Source organism: Rana temporaria, chromosome 9 (genome assembly GCF_905171775.1).
Source record: "Rana temporaria chromosome 9, aRanTem1.1, whole genome shotgun sequence".
Classification (NCBI taxonomy): Eukaryota; Metazoa; Chordata; class Amphibia; order Anura; family Ranidae; genus Rana; species Rana temporaria.
The window spans coordinates 29,316,169-29,335,491 of NC_053497.1; the positions used below are offsets into that span (position 1 = coordinate 29,316,169).

At 46.1% G+C, this 19,323-nt stretch overlaps 1 protein-coding gene across 1 annotated transcript in view; it reads left to right on the forward strand.

The window, feature by feature from the left end:
* Window positions 1-244: 244 nt before the first annotated feature.
* Window positions 245-19,323, forward strand: part of NOTCH4 (notch receptor 4) — a 146,301-nt gene continuing 127,222 nt past the window's right edge. The window contains exon 1 of the mRNA XM_040323033.1: window positions 245-446. Coding sequence (XP_040178967.1) covers window positions 395-446 — 52 coding nt within the window. The 5' untranslated portion in view covers window positions 245-394. The remainder of the gene's footprint in view (window positions 447-19,323) is intronic.

Genomic DNA, 19,323 nt, shown 5'->3' on the forward strand with positions numbered 1-19,323 from the left:
TCCCTAACTTTTCTGATAACATAACATTTTGGCGCAATGGGAGGAGACACAGAACGCTGATCTGTGAAAGCGCAGAGGATATATAAATATATTGCGTCCTGAACACTCTTAGCCTGGTCCAGTCTCCTGTCATATTTTGGATCTGTGACTGTGTAATATTTCCCTTCTCTCTCCACCCCCCCTCCAGCCTGGTCGGTTCTCAGGCTCTCCCTATTGTCTGCAGTCAGGAAGTGGATAGGGTGCAGTTTGTCCTACAATGATATAGGATGGGGGGGCACTTCCCTGGTTGTGACCTCACTCATTCTCTGACTGTGTGATGGGGACGGAGCTGTGTGGGAAACGAACTGAGTTGCCCGCAAACTGGTGAGCACTCAGAATATACTACCCAGCTGTGATGGGCACCCAATGGATAGTTTTATTCCTCTTCCCCCTGCCGCTGTGCCAAGGTAAGACTGATGGCTTTGTGTGGGGGGGGGGAGGGGGTCACGGAAATTAGGAACTACTATGTACTCCTAGAGAAGGGATAACAGGAAAACGATGGTCAGATCAGTGACTAAGGGTCGCCGCCATACACGTTACAACCTGACCGTACAATCTTTGTACAGCCAACCTTAGATTTACTAATACTATGTAAAATAAAAATAATTTAAACCGTTTGTATCCAATCAGGTAGGCACATGCATGGAATATTTGTTGGTATATATAAAGGGCATTGCATAATCAAATGTACAATACTTTGCCACGATGATGCCCAAAAATGGGGGGAAAAAAATGATGGTGTCCTTATCTTTGGCTACCCATTGCTTCCCGTATAAGGGGGTCTATCCAGATATATAGCCAGAGTCAGAAAGAGTTAAGCCGGCGTATCAGTAGATACGCGGTCGTAACTCTGAATCTGCGCCGTCGTAAATTTAAGTGTATTCTCAAATTGAGATACACTTAAATCTAGCTAAGATACGACGGCCTGCGCCGTCGTATCTTGGCTTTCTATTTAGGCTGGCCGCTAGGGGCGTGAGATACGCCTATTCACGAACGTACGCACGCTTTCCCGTCGCAGTAAAGATACGCCGTTTACGTAAGGCGTTTTCAGGCGTAAAGTTAGTCCAACAAAAAGCTGGCCCAGCCAATGTTAAGTATGGATGTCGGTCCCGCGTCGAATTTTAAAATTTTTACGTTGTTTGCGTAAGTCGTCCGTGAATGGGGCTGGGCGTAATTTACGTTCACGTCGAAACCAATGAGTCTTTGCGGCGTAATTTGGAGCATGCGCACTGGGATACGTCCACGGACGGCGCATGCGCCGTTCGATAAAAACGTCATTTACGTGGGGTCATGCTTTATTTACATAAAACACGCCCACCTCTTCACAATTTGAATTAGGCGCACTTACGCCGGCACATTTACGCTACGCCGCTGTAACTTAAGATGCAAGTGCTTTGTGAATACAGCACTTGCCTCTCTAACTTACGGTGGCGTAGCGTATATGAGATACGCTACGCCTGCCTAACGTTAGGCGCGTCTTTTTGAATCCAGCTAGTAGTCTACAACTGCTGTTTTTATTAATCGGCCCAGATGTTGTATAAAATCACATATATGGACCATTAAATGCAAACAGCCGGGTATGCCAAGGCAAACATTTTCCGATATCCAGCTAAAGACGGAAAAGAACAATAACCCACGACAAACAATTCATGGTTTGATTTCTGGTTGTGCAGATCTGGTGAGGGGTGGGAGATGGTAGATACGGGATAATGAGCTGTGTTCATCAGTTTAGTACCATTCCATAAATGCAAAATCATGGACTGTCCCTTCCCCGTAATATATAAAGTTCTCGGTATCTTATGCTGTGCTGGTATGGGTGGGAAGGATGCCCTTGTCAAGAACATTATATAGCCAGGGATGGTTTGCTGTCCCTGTTTTTTTTTTTTTTGCAGGTGCAAAGTGATCCTGCTCTAGATCAATATGATATAAATAAAATTATATATAATTTATTTTATTTTTTTGTGCTATCATTATCTACTTTTAACGATTTATTAAAGTTCTGGAACTCTCAAAGTACCGTATATACTTGAGTATAAGCCGACCCGAATATAAGCAGAGGCACCTAATTTTACCACAAAAAAACGTATTGACTCGAGTATAAGCCTAGGGGGTCCATCTGCATGCCTCACTGTGCCCATGTCCATGCCTCACTGTGCCCATGTCCATGCCTCACTGTGCCCATGTCCATGCCTCACTGTGCCCATGCCTCACTGTGCCAATGCTTCACTGTGCCCATGCCTCACTGTGCTCATGCCTCAATGTGCTCATGCCTCAATGTGCTCATGCCTCACTGTGGCCATGCCTCAATGTGCCCTTTCTTCACTGTGTCCATGACTAGACTGACGTTTAACATGGGAGTCTATAGAAGTGGTGCCCGGATTTGAAAAATCGGTGCTCCCCAGCCTTAGGTCCTCCAGACAACAAACTTTGCACACTTGTAAAGGAGAAATTGGGCTATATGTGTGCCAAGTTCCCGATATAGGGGACCTACGGCTGGCCAGGTCCCCAAAGTCACCAGAGAAATTACCATTTAACATGGGAGTCTATGGAAGGGGTGCCTGGCTTTGAAAAATCGGTGCTCCCCAGCCTTAGGTCCCCAGGACAACAAACTTTGCACACTTGTAGAGGAAGAGTGGGGCTACATGTGTGCCAAGTTTGGCCGGTACCGGGTCCCCAAAGTCTGGGAGATTAGGCGCAAAGAGGTTACTCAAGTATAAGCCGAGGGGGCATTTTCAGCACAAAAAAATGTGCTGAAAACTTGGCTTATACTCGAGTATATACGATATGTTGTTTTCTTGTATAAATGTGCAGTATCTCTTCTCCTACTCTAAATATTGCATGCTTTTTTTTATTATATCCCTTCATACTGTTTTTTATGCACATCTCTTGATCTATGTAACGCATTAGACTTTTCATATTTGTGCATGTTATTTTCCTGCTTCACAAGGTTGCCGATCACGATCCGTATGCTGCCTGTCTGTTCTTGTTCTGTATGAGCAGAGGTATAGTACCAATCCTCTTAGGGCTTGTGCATGCCTTGAGTTGCGCCTTTCTGTACACCACCGCACCTGTATGGTGTGAACAGGGCACATAGAATATAAGGCCCCGTTCACACTTGGCGATTTGGAATCACGGGTCATATTGGCATGATCATAGGCATGCACACAGGGTGTGCCAGGTGTGCCTGGGCACACACTAATCACGCTGTGCTACACTGATTCCCCCTGCGGTTTGGCTGCAGAAGAAGGGAATGGGGAATCTCTGTCTTAAAAGTGAGATATCAGGGGTCTGTTTTAGACCTCTGCAGGGCTGGTGCAAGGATTTTTGACACCCTAGGCCATGGGTGCTCAACCTGTGGCTCTCCAGCTGTTGCAAAACTACAATTCCCATAATGCCTCAGCCTTTGGGAGACATGCTTGTACCTGTCAGCGGCTTGCAATGCCTCATGGGAATTGTAGTTCCGCAACAGCTGGAGAGCCACAGGTTGAGCACCCATGCTAGGCGAAACCTAATTTTGCTGCCCCCCTCCTTGGCTCCACCCCTGACTCCACCTTTTCCCTGCCCATGTAAACCCCACCTTTTTAATGAAGCGCCCATTAAATGCAGCCTCACAAGCGCCCAACAAATTCAGCCTCCCCAGCGCCCATCAAATGCAGCCTCACCAGCGCCCATCAAATGCAGCCTCACCAGCGCCCATCAAATGTAGCCTCACCAGCACCCATCAATGCAGCCTACTAGTGCCCATCAATGAAGGTTTGCTTGCTTAAATTCATTCGGCCGCTGCCTGCTGATGCTGAGACTTATTTGCTTTCTGCAGAGAGAAGAGAGTAGGAACACCAGTGGCCTAGGCAGCAGGGTGCCCTAAGCGGCTTCCTAGATTGCCCAGTGGTAGCACCGGCCCTGGACCTCTGATATCTCACCAAAACCCCCAATACAGCTCCAAAAAAATTGTATATAAAAAAATAATATTGTATTAAATAAAAATAAAAAAATTGTAAAAAAAAAAAGTTATGATAAAAAAAAAAAATACTGACAGCAATCTCTTCCTAAAAAAATGTATATAAAAAAAATAATAATATCGTATTAAATAAAAATAAAATAAAAATTGTTATAATAAAAAATAAATAATAAAAATAAACTACTGACAGCAATCTCTTCCCTACGGACACTGTCCACTGCTCTACTCATATATATATACATACACACGTGCATTTGATCTTTGGGTACACACCCTAGTGCCATGGTCTGCGCACACCTATGGGCATGATACTGCCCGTGATACCAAATAGCATGGAAATTGTTCAAAACCACACAACGTGTGTTTGAGTACCATCTATTCTAAATTGCACCCCAAATGCAGTGCGGTTTGGCTGCACGACAGAATTACGCTGCATTCGCGGCAAAACGCAACATTAAAAACATCACGTGAAGCTTGTGATCCAAAAAGGAGCAGGAGCTACTTTTGAGGGACAAACGCGCATACAGCAGCCCATTGGAGTGAATGGGCTTCGCATAAACATTGCCCACACAGAATTGTGAGTTCCTGCTACGCAAAGTATGATTGGGGCCTAACTGTTTCCTATGTGCTCTGTTTATGTCATGCATGTTGGGTGATATGCAGAAAAACTCAGTGAATATGTTGTGAACAAGTCCTTGGGGCCCATGTACACTGTTGCTCAACTTGCCCAAAAAAATAAATGTGTGGTGTGCATTGGGAGGCCCATAGAGCTCAAATGTGAGATGTAACATGTTGCCCTCATGTTGAGATTATGACAAATTACCTGTAGTAGGTAGGTAAGAGAACCAGAACCTATGCTAAGTGGAAGAGTGGGTTTGATAGTAAAGTTGGCAGTGCCTCCACCCAGGACAGGACCTCTATACCCTGGTAAAAATATTGGCCCAGATTCAAGTAGAATTGCACGATATTTGCTGGGGGAGCAGGGCAACGATTTTGCCCTGCGCCCCCGCAAATATTTTGCGCTGCCCTCGATTCACGGAGCAGTAGCTCCGTGAATTGCGAGGGCGCGCCGGCAAATTTGCCCGGCGTAAGCGCGCGCAAGTTAAATGATCCCGCCGGGGGCGGGAATCATTTAAATTAGGCGCGCTCCCGCGCCGAGCGTACAGTGCATGCTCCGTCGGGAAACTTTCCCGACGTGCATTGCGGCAAATGACGTTGCAAGGACGTCATTTGCTTCTAAGTGAACGTGAATGGCGTCCAGCGCCATTCACGTTTCACTTACGCAAACGCCGTGAAATTCAAATTTCACGGCGCGGGAAGGCCAGCTATACTTTAGCACTGGCTGCCCCTACTATTAGAAGGGGCAGCCTTGCGCTAAAAGTAGCCGTACGGAAACTCCGTACCTGGCTTGCGCGGGGCCCGCGCAAGCTTGTGAATCAGTGGTAGTATGCAATTTGCATACTACATGCTGATACACAATGGGAGCGCCCCCTAGCGGCCCCCGCAAGAATGCCTAAAATCTGCGAGGCATAAGAGCCTTATGCCGCGCAGATTTTAGCCTGCAGTCGGTGTAACGAGTTTCCCGTATCTGGAGCACTCGTTACTCCGGAGCAAGTAAGCACTTGCGCTGCGTAACCTATGGTTGCGCGGGCGCAAGTGCTTCTTGAATCTGGGCCAATGTTATTCGTAGAGATATCTACAGTAGGGTGACCACATTTCCAAACTACTATTTAGGGACACCCTCCTTTCCCAAAAATCAGCTTGTGCTGTAACGAATCACAGCACAGTGATTGGACACAAGAGGCGGGATTTATGATTTTTCCAATCACAAGCAGGGGGCGGGGATTGTGCTCCTCCAGGCTTTCCTGGCCAGGACAAGTACTGTCGGTGAGTAAAGTGGTGATATGGCGGCCTTTTTTGGGGGCATCAGATTGGCCCGGGGGGTGGCTGTGTCAGTTTTATTCCAGGACACTGTATTGTCCTGGAATGAATGTGCCCGGGACAGACCTGCAAAATGCGGGACTGTCCCGGGCAATCCGGGACACGTGGTCACCCTAATCTACAGATGAATGTTGCAGCAAAGTCCAGTTGCAGGGGCCCCTGAGGATGATGCAGCATTTGTTTTTGTGTCAGAGACCTGAAGACAAGATCTGTGGTGAAGGGGAGATCCTCCAACTGTTGTCCAACCAGCCTGGAATGGAACTTCTAGAAACTAGAAAAATCCACTCTGATTCGACCAATCTGATGTTTTTGTTTGTTTGTTGAGCTGAGAAATTGTTTTTAATGTAAAGGAAAGGTTTGCTTTGTGAACAACAATTTATTGTTGTACTGTATAAGGCCAGAATTAGGTTGGTTGATCCTTCAGACCAGCAATCTCCAAACTGCAGCCCTTTGCCTTTATCCAGCCCTTAGAGCACTATTCCATCCACTGACACCAACAATGGGCCACTGTTCCTCCCACTGACATCAACGGTGGGGCATTCTTCCTCCCACTGACACCAACGGTGGGGCACTGCCCTCCCACTGACACCAAAGGTGGTGCATTCTTCCTCCCACTGACACCAGTGGTGGGCCCCTGTCCTCCCACTGACACCAACTGTGGGCAACTCTTCCTCCCACTGACACCAACGATGGGCCACTCTTCCTCCCACTGACACCAACGATGGGCCACTCTTCCTCCCACTGACACCAACGATGGGCCACTCTTCCTCCCACTGACACCAACGATGGGCCACTCTTCCTCCCACTGACACCAACGATGGGCCACTCTTCCTCCCACTGACACCAACGATGGGCCACTCTTCCTCCCACTGACATCAACGATGGGCCACTCTTCCTCCCTCTGACATAGACGACGGGCCAATCTTCTTCCCACTGACACCAACAACGGGCCACTATTCCTCCTACTGTTACCAAAGATGGGGCATTTTTTACTCCCACTGGAGGCCAGCACTTATTGTGCTCCCACTGGCTCTAGCCCAGCCCCACAAAAATCTGAAAGACAGTAAATTGGCCCTTTGTTTAAAAAGTTTGGAGACCCCTGCTCTAGACAGAAGCCACTAGGATTGGGAACCTCCCGTAGAGTTGGGTTTATTACCCACTTTTAACTTTCCACTCATCCCATGTCTAAGCAAGGTTTAGCTGGTGATACTTAGTGCTTTTCTTAAAGCAAAGACTGATACTGTGCTGTTTTCTAGTTTAGAATAGGCATAGACGTGACCCCCTTTTGCCACATTCCAGATTCTCAAAGGAGATACAATGGCGTATCTCCAGATACTCCGTCGTATCTCTGAGAGCCGGTTCACACTGGGGCGACTTGGGATCCGACTTGAAGTCGCCTCAAGTCGTCCCAAGTCGCGCTGTCGAGAAAAACAATGCAAGTTTATGGGAGCGTTAATACACACGACTCGAGTCGCTCCGACTTCAAAAGAAGTTCCTGTACTACTTCAATCCGACTTGTAGGGAATTTGTACCCATTGATTTCAATGGAAGTCGCCTCCAAGTCTGATCCAAGTCTGATCACTGTCTTGACTGAAGCGACTTTCCAGGAAGATAACATACATTTCTCAGGCAAACCTCTCCCTCCCTCTCCCTCCCACAGAGTTGATTGTTGTTTGATTGGCCACTGGAAAGTCTCCTGTCCTGGAGACGACTTCAAGTCGTGTTGTAAATCGCCCCAGATTGCCCTGTGGTTCATGCTCAAGTCGTGTCGGAGTCGCCTCTGAAAGTCGTGCTGGAAGTCGTGTCGCCCTAGTGTGAACCGACTCTGAGTCTGAGCCGTTGTATCTATGCACCTGATTCTTAGAATCAGTTACGCACAGATTTGTATTAGATCCGACCGGCGTAAGTCTCTTACGCCGTCGAATCTTAACTGCATATTTACACTGGCCGCTAGGGGCGTGTACGCTGATTTATGCCTAGAAATATGTACATCAGCTAAATACGCGAATTCACGAACGTACGCCTGGCCGACGCAGTACAGATACGCCTTTACGTTAGGCTTTTCCCGGCGTAAAGTTACCCCTGCTATATGAGGCGTACCAATGTTAAGTATGGACGTCGTTCCTGCGTCGAATTTTGAAAATTTTACGTCGTTTGCGTAAGTCGTCCGTGAATGGGGCTGGACGTAATTTACGTTCACGTCTAAACCAATACGCCCTTGCGGCGTACTTTGGAGCAATGCACACTGGGATATGTCCACGGACGGCGCATGCGCCGTTCGTAAAAAGCGTCATTTACGTGGGGTCACATAACATTTACATAACACACGCCCACATCTTCCACATTTGAATTAGACGGGCTTACGCCGGCCTATTTACGATACGCCGCCGCAACTTACGGAGCAAGTGCTTTGAGAATACTGCACTTGCCCGTCTAAGTTGCGGAGGCGTAACGTAAAGCGGATACGTTACGACCACACAAATATACGCCGCTGTACGTGAATCCGGGCCAGAGTGCTTGCTTTTATGGCCCATTGTCATGCATTGATGAATGTGTTAACTACTTTAAGACCAGGCCTTTTGCTAAAATTGTTCTGATATTTGGTGTAAAACCAGGATTTTTTGCTAGAATATTACATAGAACCCCAAAACATTATATATAGTTACATAGAACTTAACTACCAGGGCACTGTTGAGGGCTCTAGGTAGTTCATTGATGCTTCCTGTAAGTGTGTGACTGCCTGCCCGTATGAGGTACGGGCGGACAGCTGCACAGACAGTCTGCAAGAGCCCTGCATTGGACCCACGATCTGCTGATTGTGGGTGCAAAGCTTTGCAGGCCCCTAGTAGAAAAGAAAAACACACTTTTTGGGGTGTTTTTTGCTTTAAAAAGATGTGCATTTATTCTTTCTTTACAAAGGTAAACATATCCTTTAACTGTTTTGCTGCCAGAGCTGTTTTTGCACTCGTCACATTCAATGCAGTCGCCGCCATCTTGCTGCACCCTTCACTGCCCTTGGAAGCTACTGCGCATGCGTCAAAGTCATTTCGAGCATGCGCGGGTTTCCACGGCGACAGGTAAGTATACAGATGCTCGGGTTTCTCGGCAGGAAAACACTGCCGAGAATCACGACGAGGAAAATAGAGAGCAGGCCAGCAATTTTCTTGCTGGTTCTTGCCGAGAAAACCGTGCGTGTGTATGAGGTTTTCGGGTTTGACTTGAAGAAAAGGTGGCAACCCTGGCGATTTGACATGCCAAATCGGCCCAATGTGAACGTGGGCTAAAACTCACTAGTTCAGCAGCTGATAGGAAAACCTTCTGGAAATGTTAGATGACTGGATGTTAGGCTTATCAGGCTAGTAAAATTACTTGCGATGAATCGCTAGGAGTAGCATATGACCGCTAAACAGATGAAACAAAATGACTCTCTATCAGTGGCAGCCCGTCCATAGGGGGCGCCCGGGCGCTGCCCCCCCCCCTCCTGTAGTCATAAAAAAAAACAAGAAAAAAAAAAACAGGCCCTTTAAGACATTAAGAATGTCGTTCTGCAGTGCCGCCCCCTCTGGCTCTCGCAAATAACATACATTCATGCATTGTGGCCAGCTGCCGCTGGTCTATTCAGATGGCCGGACATAGGGCGCCGGATACCTGAATAACGGCAGCTGGTTGGCTGTGCGGAAGTGCATATCAGAGCCAGCGGCTCTGATATGCTTTCCGAGTACAGCCCCTCGGCTCCCGGATGTCTTATCCTCGGAACGTACGGGGGGCTGCGTCCCTTGGATAAGACTGATGGCCATCTCAGCCAATTAGGTTCACCGATTCTGGTTATCGGTAACCTGATTGGCTGAAGCGTCATCGAGGGCAGGAGAGGACATCGAGGGACGTGGAAACAGAAAGGTAAGTGCATTTTACAGGGCACAGCGGTGACAATGGGCACAGTGGCATCAATGGGTATAGTGGTGACAAAGCACACAGTGGCGACAAAGGGCACAGTGGCATCAATTAAAGGGCACAGTGACATGCACAGTGGCAACAATGGGCACAGTGGTGACAAAGGGCACAGTGGAGACAAAGGGCACAGTGGCATCAATTAAAGGGCACAGTGACATGCACAGTGGCGACAATTAAAAGGCACAGTGGTGACAATTGGCACAGTGGCGACAATTAAGGGGCACAGTGGCTGCGTTTGATGGCATGGCACAGTGGCTGTGTTTGATGGCATGGCACAGTGACTGCGTTTGATGGCATGGCACAGTGACTGCGTTTGATGGCATGATACAGTGGTGCGAATTGATGGCATAGTGACTGCATTTGATGGCATGGCACAGTGGTGACAATTGATGGCACAGTGGCTGCGTTTGATGGCATGGCACAGTGACTGCGTTTGATGGCATGGCACAGTGGCTGCGTTTGATGGCATAGTGACTGCGTTTGATGGCATGACACAGTGGTGATAATTGATGGCACAGTGGCTGCGTTTGATGGCATGGCACAGTGGTGACAATTGATGGCACAGTGGCTGCATTTGATGGGCACAGTGAGGCTGCAATTTTTTTTCTTTTTTCGCCCCCCCCAAAAATTTGGAGCACCAGCCGCCACTGCTCTCTATGGAGTAAGATACACAAGTTGCACGCAATAGCATCCCGTAACAAGCAATCGCACATGATTGGAGCATTGTCAATGACTTTCCTCTGTCTTCACTAGCTGCATGCTTGCACCAGGTTGTTCAATAAGCCAGTGAATTCAGAATAACAGCCTTTGGATAAGATTATATAGAGAGAGAGAGGGAATGATGAGTACAGCAGAGCCGGGCAGGATGCAGGTGCACTAGAGCGAGTGAGTACAGAAATAGAACCCATCAGTCCTGAGCAGTGACAGAAGGAAGTAATAGCACAGAAGGTGTAATGAGCGAGGAGGGCAGAGTGCAGTCTGAGACATTAATGCCATCAGGACCGCGCTAAAGAAAACAGACTACCGGACTAACACTCAGCATAGCTGCTAACATTTTAAAGCTATTTTGTAAAAAAGAAAAAAATTGTTCCGCGCCTTGAATACGTGCTAAATTTAAGTAAATGAACTCATGCATACCTCAAACCTAGATGGTGACAGCTGCAATTAACCGCTTCAGCCCCGGAAGATTTTACCCATTTCCTGACCAGAGCACTTTTTAGAATTTGGCACTGCGTCGCTTTAACTGACAATTGCGCGGTCATGTGCCGCTGTACCCAAACAACATTTGCGTTCTTTTTGTTACACAAATAGAGCTTTCTTTTGGTGGTATTTGATCTCCTCTGCCGTTTTTAATTTTTGCGTTATAAACAAAAGAGTAGCAACAATTTTGAAAAAAACACAGTGGGCCGGATTCAGATAGGAGATACGACGGCGTATCTCCTGATACGCCGTCGTATCTCTGAGTGCCGGCCGTCGTATCTATGCGCCTGATTCAAAGAATCAGTTACGCATAGATTTCCCTAAGATCCGACTGGTGTAAGTGTCTTAGGCTGCATATTTACGCTGCCCGCTAGGTGCCGCTTCCATATAGTTACGCAAGGAATATGCTAAATAGGTATTTACGCCGATTCGGAAACGTACGTCCCGCCGGCGCATTTTTTTACGTCGTTTACGTTAGGCTTTTTCTGGCGTAAAGTTACCCCTGCTATATGAGGCATAGCTCATGTTAAGTATGGACGTCGTTCCCGCGCGGAGTTTTTAAAATTTTACGTCGTTTGCGTAAGTCGTTCGCGAATAGGGCTGGACGTCATTTAAGTTCAAGTCGAAACCATTACATCCTTGCGGCGTACTTTGGAGCAATGCACACTGGGATATTCCATGGATGGCGCATGCGCCGTTCGTGAAATACGTCAAATACGTGGGGTCACAGAGAATTTGAATAAAACACGCCCACATCAAACACATTTGAATTAGGCGGGCTTACGCCGGACGACATACGTTACGCCACCGTAACTAAGGGCGCAAGTTCTTTGTGAATACGGAACTTGCGCCCCAAATTTACGGCGGCGTAACGTATATGAGATACGTTACGCAGGCACATAGACCATTCTATCTGAATCTAGCCCACTATCTTTTACTTTTTGCTATAATAAATATCCCACATTTTTTTTTTTCAAAAAAACAACTTTTTTCCTCAGTTTAGGCTGATATACAGTCTTGTACATATTTTTGGTAAAAAAAAAATCTCAAACGTATATTGATTGGTTTTCAGAAATGTTATAGCGTCTACAAAATACGGGATCGAATTATGGCATTTTTATTATTAATTCTTTTACTAGTAATGGCGACGATCTGCGATTTTTATCAGGACTGCGACATTATGGCGGACACATCGGACACTTTTGACACATTTTTGGGACCACTGACAATTTTATAGCGATCAGTGCTATAAAAATGCACTGATTACTGTAAAAATGTCACTGGCAGGGAAGGGGTTAACACTAGGGGGCGATCAAGGGGTTAAATGTGTTCCCTCTGCATGTTCTAACTGAAGGGGGGATAGGACTTAGTCTGCATTCACACCTTCGCGACAAGTAACGCCACGTACGCGGCGTATTTTGCCGCGATTCGTGTAACTTTTTTTTTTTTTTACCAAATCTTTCCCATTGCTTTCTATGGCCGAACGCCAATGCCGCCTGAAAAAAAGGGTCCGGGACTTGTTTTCAGGCGGCAGGCGTACGGCGTCTATGAGATGTGAACCATCTCATAGACAGCAATGGGAATTCTCCCCTCCAGCGGCACGAGCGTCCGGCGTCGGGCATTTTGTCGCCAAGGTGTGAATGGAGCCTTAGTAGGGGAAATGACAGATCGCTGTTTATACATTGTATGAAAACACAATCGGTCATTTCTCCCCTGAAAGAACGGGGATCTGTGTGTTTACATACTAATGGCGCGTACACACCATCTGAATTTCCAACAACAAAACTGTGGATTTTTTCCTGACGGAATATTCGCTCAAACTTGTGTTGTATACACACAAATGTCTGAAATTCCGAACGTCAAGAACACAGTGATGTACAACACTACGACGAGCAGAGAAAAATGATGTTCAATGATTCAGAGCATGCGTCAAATTGATTCCGAGCATGCGTATGATTTTTGTGCATCTGAATAGCATACAGATAATCGGAATTTCCGGCAAGAACTTTTCTTGTCGGAAAAATTGAGAACCAGCTCTCAAATTTTTGTGGTCCGACAGAAAATGTCCGATGGAGCCTACACATGGTCAGAATTTCCGACCAAACGCTCACATCGAACGTTTGTTGTCGGAATTTCCGATCGTGTGTACGCGGCATAAGTCTGGTTTAGAAACTAGTACCGTTCTCTATATATTGGCCCAGATTCAAGTAGAATCGCGCAATATTTGCGTGGGCAAAGAGCAAATTTTTTTCTCTGCGCCCACGCAAATATTGCGCTTTGCCCGCGATTCACGGAGCAGTTGCTCCGTAAATTGCGCGGGCAATATGCTAAGCAGCCGGGCGCAAGGCTGCCTAATGTAAATGATCCCGCCGGGGGCGGGAATCATTTAAATTAGGCGCGCTCCCGCGCCGAGCGAACAGCGCATGCTCCGTCGGGAAACTTTCCCGACGTGCATTGCGGCAAATGACGTCGCAAGGACGTCATTTGCTTGTAAGTGAACGTGAATGGCGTCCAGCGCCATTCACGGTTCACTTACGTAAACGACGTTAAATTTGAACGTCGCGAGCGGGAGGCGCAGCTATACTTTAGCATTGGCTGCGCCTGCTATTAGCAGGAGCAACCTTATGCTAAAGGCGCCGTACGGAAACTCCGTACCTTGCGTAGGCAGGGCCCGCGCAACTTTTGTGAATCGGTGGTAGTATGCAATTTGCATACTACACGCCGATCACAATGGCCGCGCCCCCTAGCGGCCAACGCAAGAATGCAGCCTTGGATGTGAAGGCATAAGGAGGCTTATGTTTATCACATCCTAGGCTGCAGTCGGTGTAACGAGGTTCCTGAATCAGGAGCACTCGTTACACCGGAGCAAGTAAGCACTTGCGCCGCGCAACTATGGTTGCGCGGGCGCAAGTGCTTCTTGAATCTGGGCCATTGTATTTTAGGCAGGCATTATAGTGTGCTGGGCTTGTCTGTAGAAGTGCTAGATTTCTGTTTATTGTGTTCCCACACACAGCAGGAAAACAACAGGAAGATTGTGACATCTCCACCCCTTTACATTCCTCCGCTGAAATGTGTGGTGAGAGGCTTCCACTTCTACGTGCATCGCTCCACATAATGCATAGATTACTTTATAGATCATTTTTGGAAAAAACATATATTTGCAGCAGCAAAAAAAAAAAAAAGTGTGTTTATTTTTTAGCATATAACCCTGTAAGCGTGTAAGCAGGGCCCCGAGTCGCCTCCAGCAATGGCCATGCTGGCCAAGGGCCACTCCCATCCTCCTGCTCAGATATGAGACAGGGTACACACACCTGTAACATGAAGAAACTCCACCACCTTCACTGCCAGTGTCATTTTTACAGTAATCAATGCATTTTTATAACACTGATCGGATCGCTGTGTCAATGACAATGGTCAAAAAATGGCATCAAAAGTGTCTGATGTGTTCGCCATAATGTCGCCGGCACGATAAAAATCGCTGATCGCCGCCATCACTAGTAAAAAAAAAAAATATTAATAAAAATGCCATAAAACGAACCCCTATTTTGTAAAAGCTATAACTTTTGCGCAAACCAATCAATAAACGCTTATTGCAAATTTTTTTTACCAAAAATATGTAGAAGAATACGTATCGGCCTAAACTGAGGGGATTTTTTTTATATATATATTTTTTGGGGGATATTTATTACAGCAAAACGTAAAAAATATTGAATTTTTTTCAAAATTGTCGCCCTATTTTTGTTTATAGCGCAAAAAATAAAAATCGCAGAGGTGATCAAATACCACCAAAATAAAACTCTATTTGTTGGAAAAAAAACGACGTAAATTTTGTTTGGGAGTCACGTCCCATAACTGCGCAATTGTCAGTTAAAGCGACGCAGTGCCAAATTCGCAAAAAGTGCTCTGGTCTTTGGTCAGCCAAATGGCCCGGGGCTTAAGTTAAATTCAAAAACCCAGTTCTTCCTAAAACCAGAGAAGAATATTTCCACCCCTGGTCCAGGTTGTATAACTTGTGTTCATCTTTTGGTTAAGATTGCTCTATTGATCACCTTGCATTGCTTTAGCCTATTTTACCTCCTTACCTTCATAGGTTTATCATCTTTGTATCAAGTTTCAACAAGGTACAAGGCCTACGGTTGATGTTAGGCAGTAGGCACCCTATTTCTTGGGATATTTTGCCAAGACTAGGCTAGAGTGTACTCTGAGAGGGCTTTTACGGTTAGTGAGATAACAAAATCTAGCCGTGGCGGTTCGTCCATAGAGGGTGGTGGAGCGCCGCCCCCTCTGGCTCTCACCGCCACTGAGTGTAATAACATAGATTCATGCATTGCACGAATCTATGTTATTGCTGCCGCTGTTCTATTCAGATGGCCGGACATGAGTGCCCACCATCTGAATAACGGCAGCTAGTTGGCTGTACGGAAGTGCCTATCAGAGCCAGCGCCGGGGGGGGGGAAGGGGCATTTTACAGGGCACAGTGGCGACGAAGGACACAGTGGCGACAATAGGCACAGTGGGGACAATGGGCACAGCGGCAAGAATGGGCACAGTGGTGACAATTAAAAGGCACAATGACATCAATAGGCACAGTGGGGACAATAGGCACAGTGGGGACAATAGGCACAGTGGGGACAATTGGCACAGCGGCATGAATGGGCACAGTGGCAACAATTAAAAGGCACAATGACATCAATAGGCACAGTGGGGACAATAGGCACAGTGGGGACAATGGGCACAGTGGGGACAATTGGCACAGCGGCATGAATGGGCACAGTGGCAACAATTAAAGGGCACAGTGACATCAATATGCACAGTAGCGACAATTAAAGGGCACAGTGGTGACAATTGGCACAGTGGCTGTGTTTGATGGCATGGCACAGTGGTGAGAATTGATGGCACAGTGGCTGCGTTTGATGGCATGGCACAGTGGTTGCGTTTAATGGCATTGCACAGTGGTGCGAATTGATGGCACAGTGGCTGCATTTGATGGCATGGCATAGTGACTGCATTTGATGGCATGGCACAGTGGCTGCATTTGATGGCATGGCACAGTGGCTGCATTTGATGGGCACAGTGAGGCTGCAATTTTTTTTTCCATTTGCGCCCCCCCCCCCCCAAAAAAATTTGAGCACCAGCTGCCACTGAAATCTAATAAGTCCTTGTTGTCTATTTTGCTTTAGTCTGATATTTTTTGTGTCGTGACTCTGAAGATTTTTCTAAGGCCTCTTTCACACGGAGCGGACCGTTTTTGTGTCCGCTCCGTGTGTGTCCGTCAGCTCAGCGGGGATCCCCGCTGAGCTGTCGGCGGATAGGGCGGTCCCTGCACACAGTGCAAAGACCGCCCTGTCTCTCCTCCGCTCTCCCCTATGGGGAATCGGATGCAGATGGACCGTCTGTCCGTCTGCATCCGATCCGTTCCGCCGGACGGAAGAAAAATAGGGTTTCTTCCGTCCGCAAAAGCGGATCCTGACGGACGCGGATGGTCGCGGAAGTTAGCGGATGCTCCATCCGCTAACGGACGCGATCCCATAGGGATGTATTACAAGTCCATAAACGGACTTGTAATACACGGACGAACGGAGCGGACGTGTGAAAGGACCCTAAGACCAAAAACTGACCAGCTAGGCAAAGGTTCTTGGATTACTTTACATATGTCTTTAGTTTGTCCTGTTACTAAGCTTTCCTTCCTAGTATTTTAATGTTTTTACAGTTACCGAAGCCAGTTCCCTTGGTTTTCCCCCTGAGGAAGTTAAATGGGTTTTGTCACTGGGATAGCCATTGTTTTGGATTTTATATTGTTGAACATTATCAATAATCTAAGTTTATTTAGGTTAGCATAATGGCTGTTTTTAAGTCTTATGGAGGTTGTAAAGGAATTTTTTTCCCCCCCTAAATAGCTTCCTTTACCTCAGTGCAGTCCTCCTTCACTTACCTCATCCTTCCATTTTGCTTTTAAATGTCCTTATTTCTTCTGAGAAATCCTCACTTCCTGTTCTTCTGTCTGTAACTCCACACCGTAATGCAAGGCTTTCTCCCTGGTGTGGAGAAAGCCTCTTGAGGGGGGAGGGGGTGAGCAGGCAAGTCAGGACACTCTCTACTTTGCAGATAGAGAAAGGAGCTGTGTGTTAGTGGGCGTCCTGACACTCCTGCTCGCCCCTCCCCCCTCAAGAGACTTTCTCCACACCAGGGAGTGTTGAGTTACAGACAGAAGAACAGGAAGTGAGGATTTCTCAGAAGAAATAAGGACATTTAAAAGCCAAATGGAAGGATGGGGTAAGTGAAGGAGGACTGCACTGAGGTAAAGGAAGCTATTTAGGGAATTTTTTCCTTTACAACCCCTTTAAGAGGTCTTATGCCGCGTACACACCATCACTTTATGTGATGAAAAAAAATGACGTTTTTAAAAACGTCACTTTAATTGACCGTGTGTGGGGGAAAACGTAATTTTATGTCTTGTGAAAAACGACCAAAAAAAATTGAAGCATGCTTCAATTTTATGTGTCGTTTTTCAAAACGTCATTTTTTACTTCACAGAAATTGACCGTGTGTAGCAAAAAACGACGTTTAAAACAACGTTTTTACACCCGCGCATGCCCAGAAGCTAGTTATGAAGCGAGCTTCAATGGAAAAAAGTGGTGAACGTAACCTCGCTTTGCTAGAGCATTGTGAAAAAACGATGGTGTGTAGGCAACTTCGTCTTTGAAAATTGAAGTTTCAAAAACGTAGTATTTTACTTCACAGAAAATGTCGTTTTTTTTTCATCACATAAAGTGATGGCATTAGACGTAGGCTTAATTCAGCTCTGAAGAATGCCTGTCCCTTTAAGTCACCACTTAAAGGGTTTGTAAAGTTAATTTTTTTCCCCTAAATAGCTTCCTTTACCTTAGTGCAGTCCTCCTCCACTTACCTCATTCTTCCATTTTGCTTTTAAATGTCCTAATTTCTTCTGAGAAATCCTCATTTCCTGTTCTTCTGTCTGTAACTCCACCCAGTAATGCGAGGCTTTCTCTCTGGTGTGGAGTGTCATGCTCACCCCCTCCCTTGGACTACAGGAGAGTCAGTGTAGTGTAAGTGTATCTCAGTTTGAGCATACACTTAAAGTGGAGTTCCACCCATAAATATAACATTACATCAGTAGTTTTAAAAAAATGTCATTAGTCCTTTACAAATTTTTTTTTTTTTTTTAGATGCCTTCAAAGTGTTGTTGCTAGGCAGAATAGTTAATCTTCCCTCTTCCTGCACCTAGGTGCTTAATGCTTCCTAACCTACACCGCACAGACTCCTGGGAATGTAGTGGGTGTAACTTTCCAGGAGTCTGTGCACTCCCCAGTCTCAAAGAATCATGTGACTTGGACAGCACAGGTGCTGAAACCTGATCTGACACTGCTTGTGCAGCACTGAGCATGTGCTAGATCTGCAAGGCTGAAATCCAGGAAGTCATACAGTCTGGCTTCATGATGCCCACACTTAAGATGGCCCCAGTCAATTTCTATTTTATAAAGTGTCTAAATGCTGTAACAACCTAACAAAACGGACCTTAGTTTACAGACTAACTTTACTAGAATACATTAAGCTTGTGTATTACAGGGGTATTTATATTTAAAAAGTGAAATTGTGGCCGGAACTCCGCTTTAAACTTACGACGGGCTTAGATTCGGAGTCACGTTGGCGTATCTACTGATACGCCGGCGTAACTCTTTGTGAATCTAGCCCTATAACTTTTGCGCAAACCAATCAATAAACGCTTATTGCAATTTTTTTTACCAAAAATATGTAGATGAATACGTATCGGCCTAAACTGAGGAAAAAAATAGTTTTTGGGGCATATTTATTATAGCAAAAACTAAAAAATATTGCTTTTTTTTTTTCAAAATTGTCAAAATGTTTTTGTTTATAGGGCAGAAAATAAAAATCGCAGAGGTGATCAAATACCACCAAAAGAAAACTATTTGTGGGAAAAAAAGGATGTAAATGTTGCTTGGGAGCCACGTTGCACGACCGCGCAATTATCAGTTAAAGTGACGCAGTGCCGAATCGCAAAAGTGCTCTGGTCTTTGGCCAGCCAAATGATCTGGGGCTGAAGTGGTTAAAAAACACAGCAGCCTTTAGATCACTGAAAGTATTTCTTGTTATTTCTTTTATTTTTGCTCTTCCAGAATGTTATTGCTTTCTTATGTGTTTTTTTTCCCATCATATGCTTTGTGTGCATATCCAGAGTCATAGTTCATGTTAAG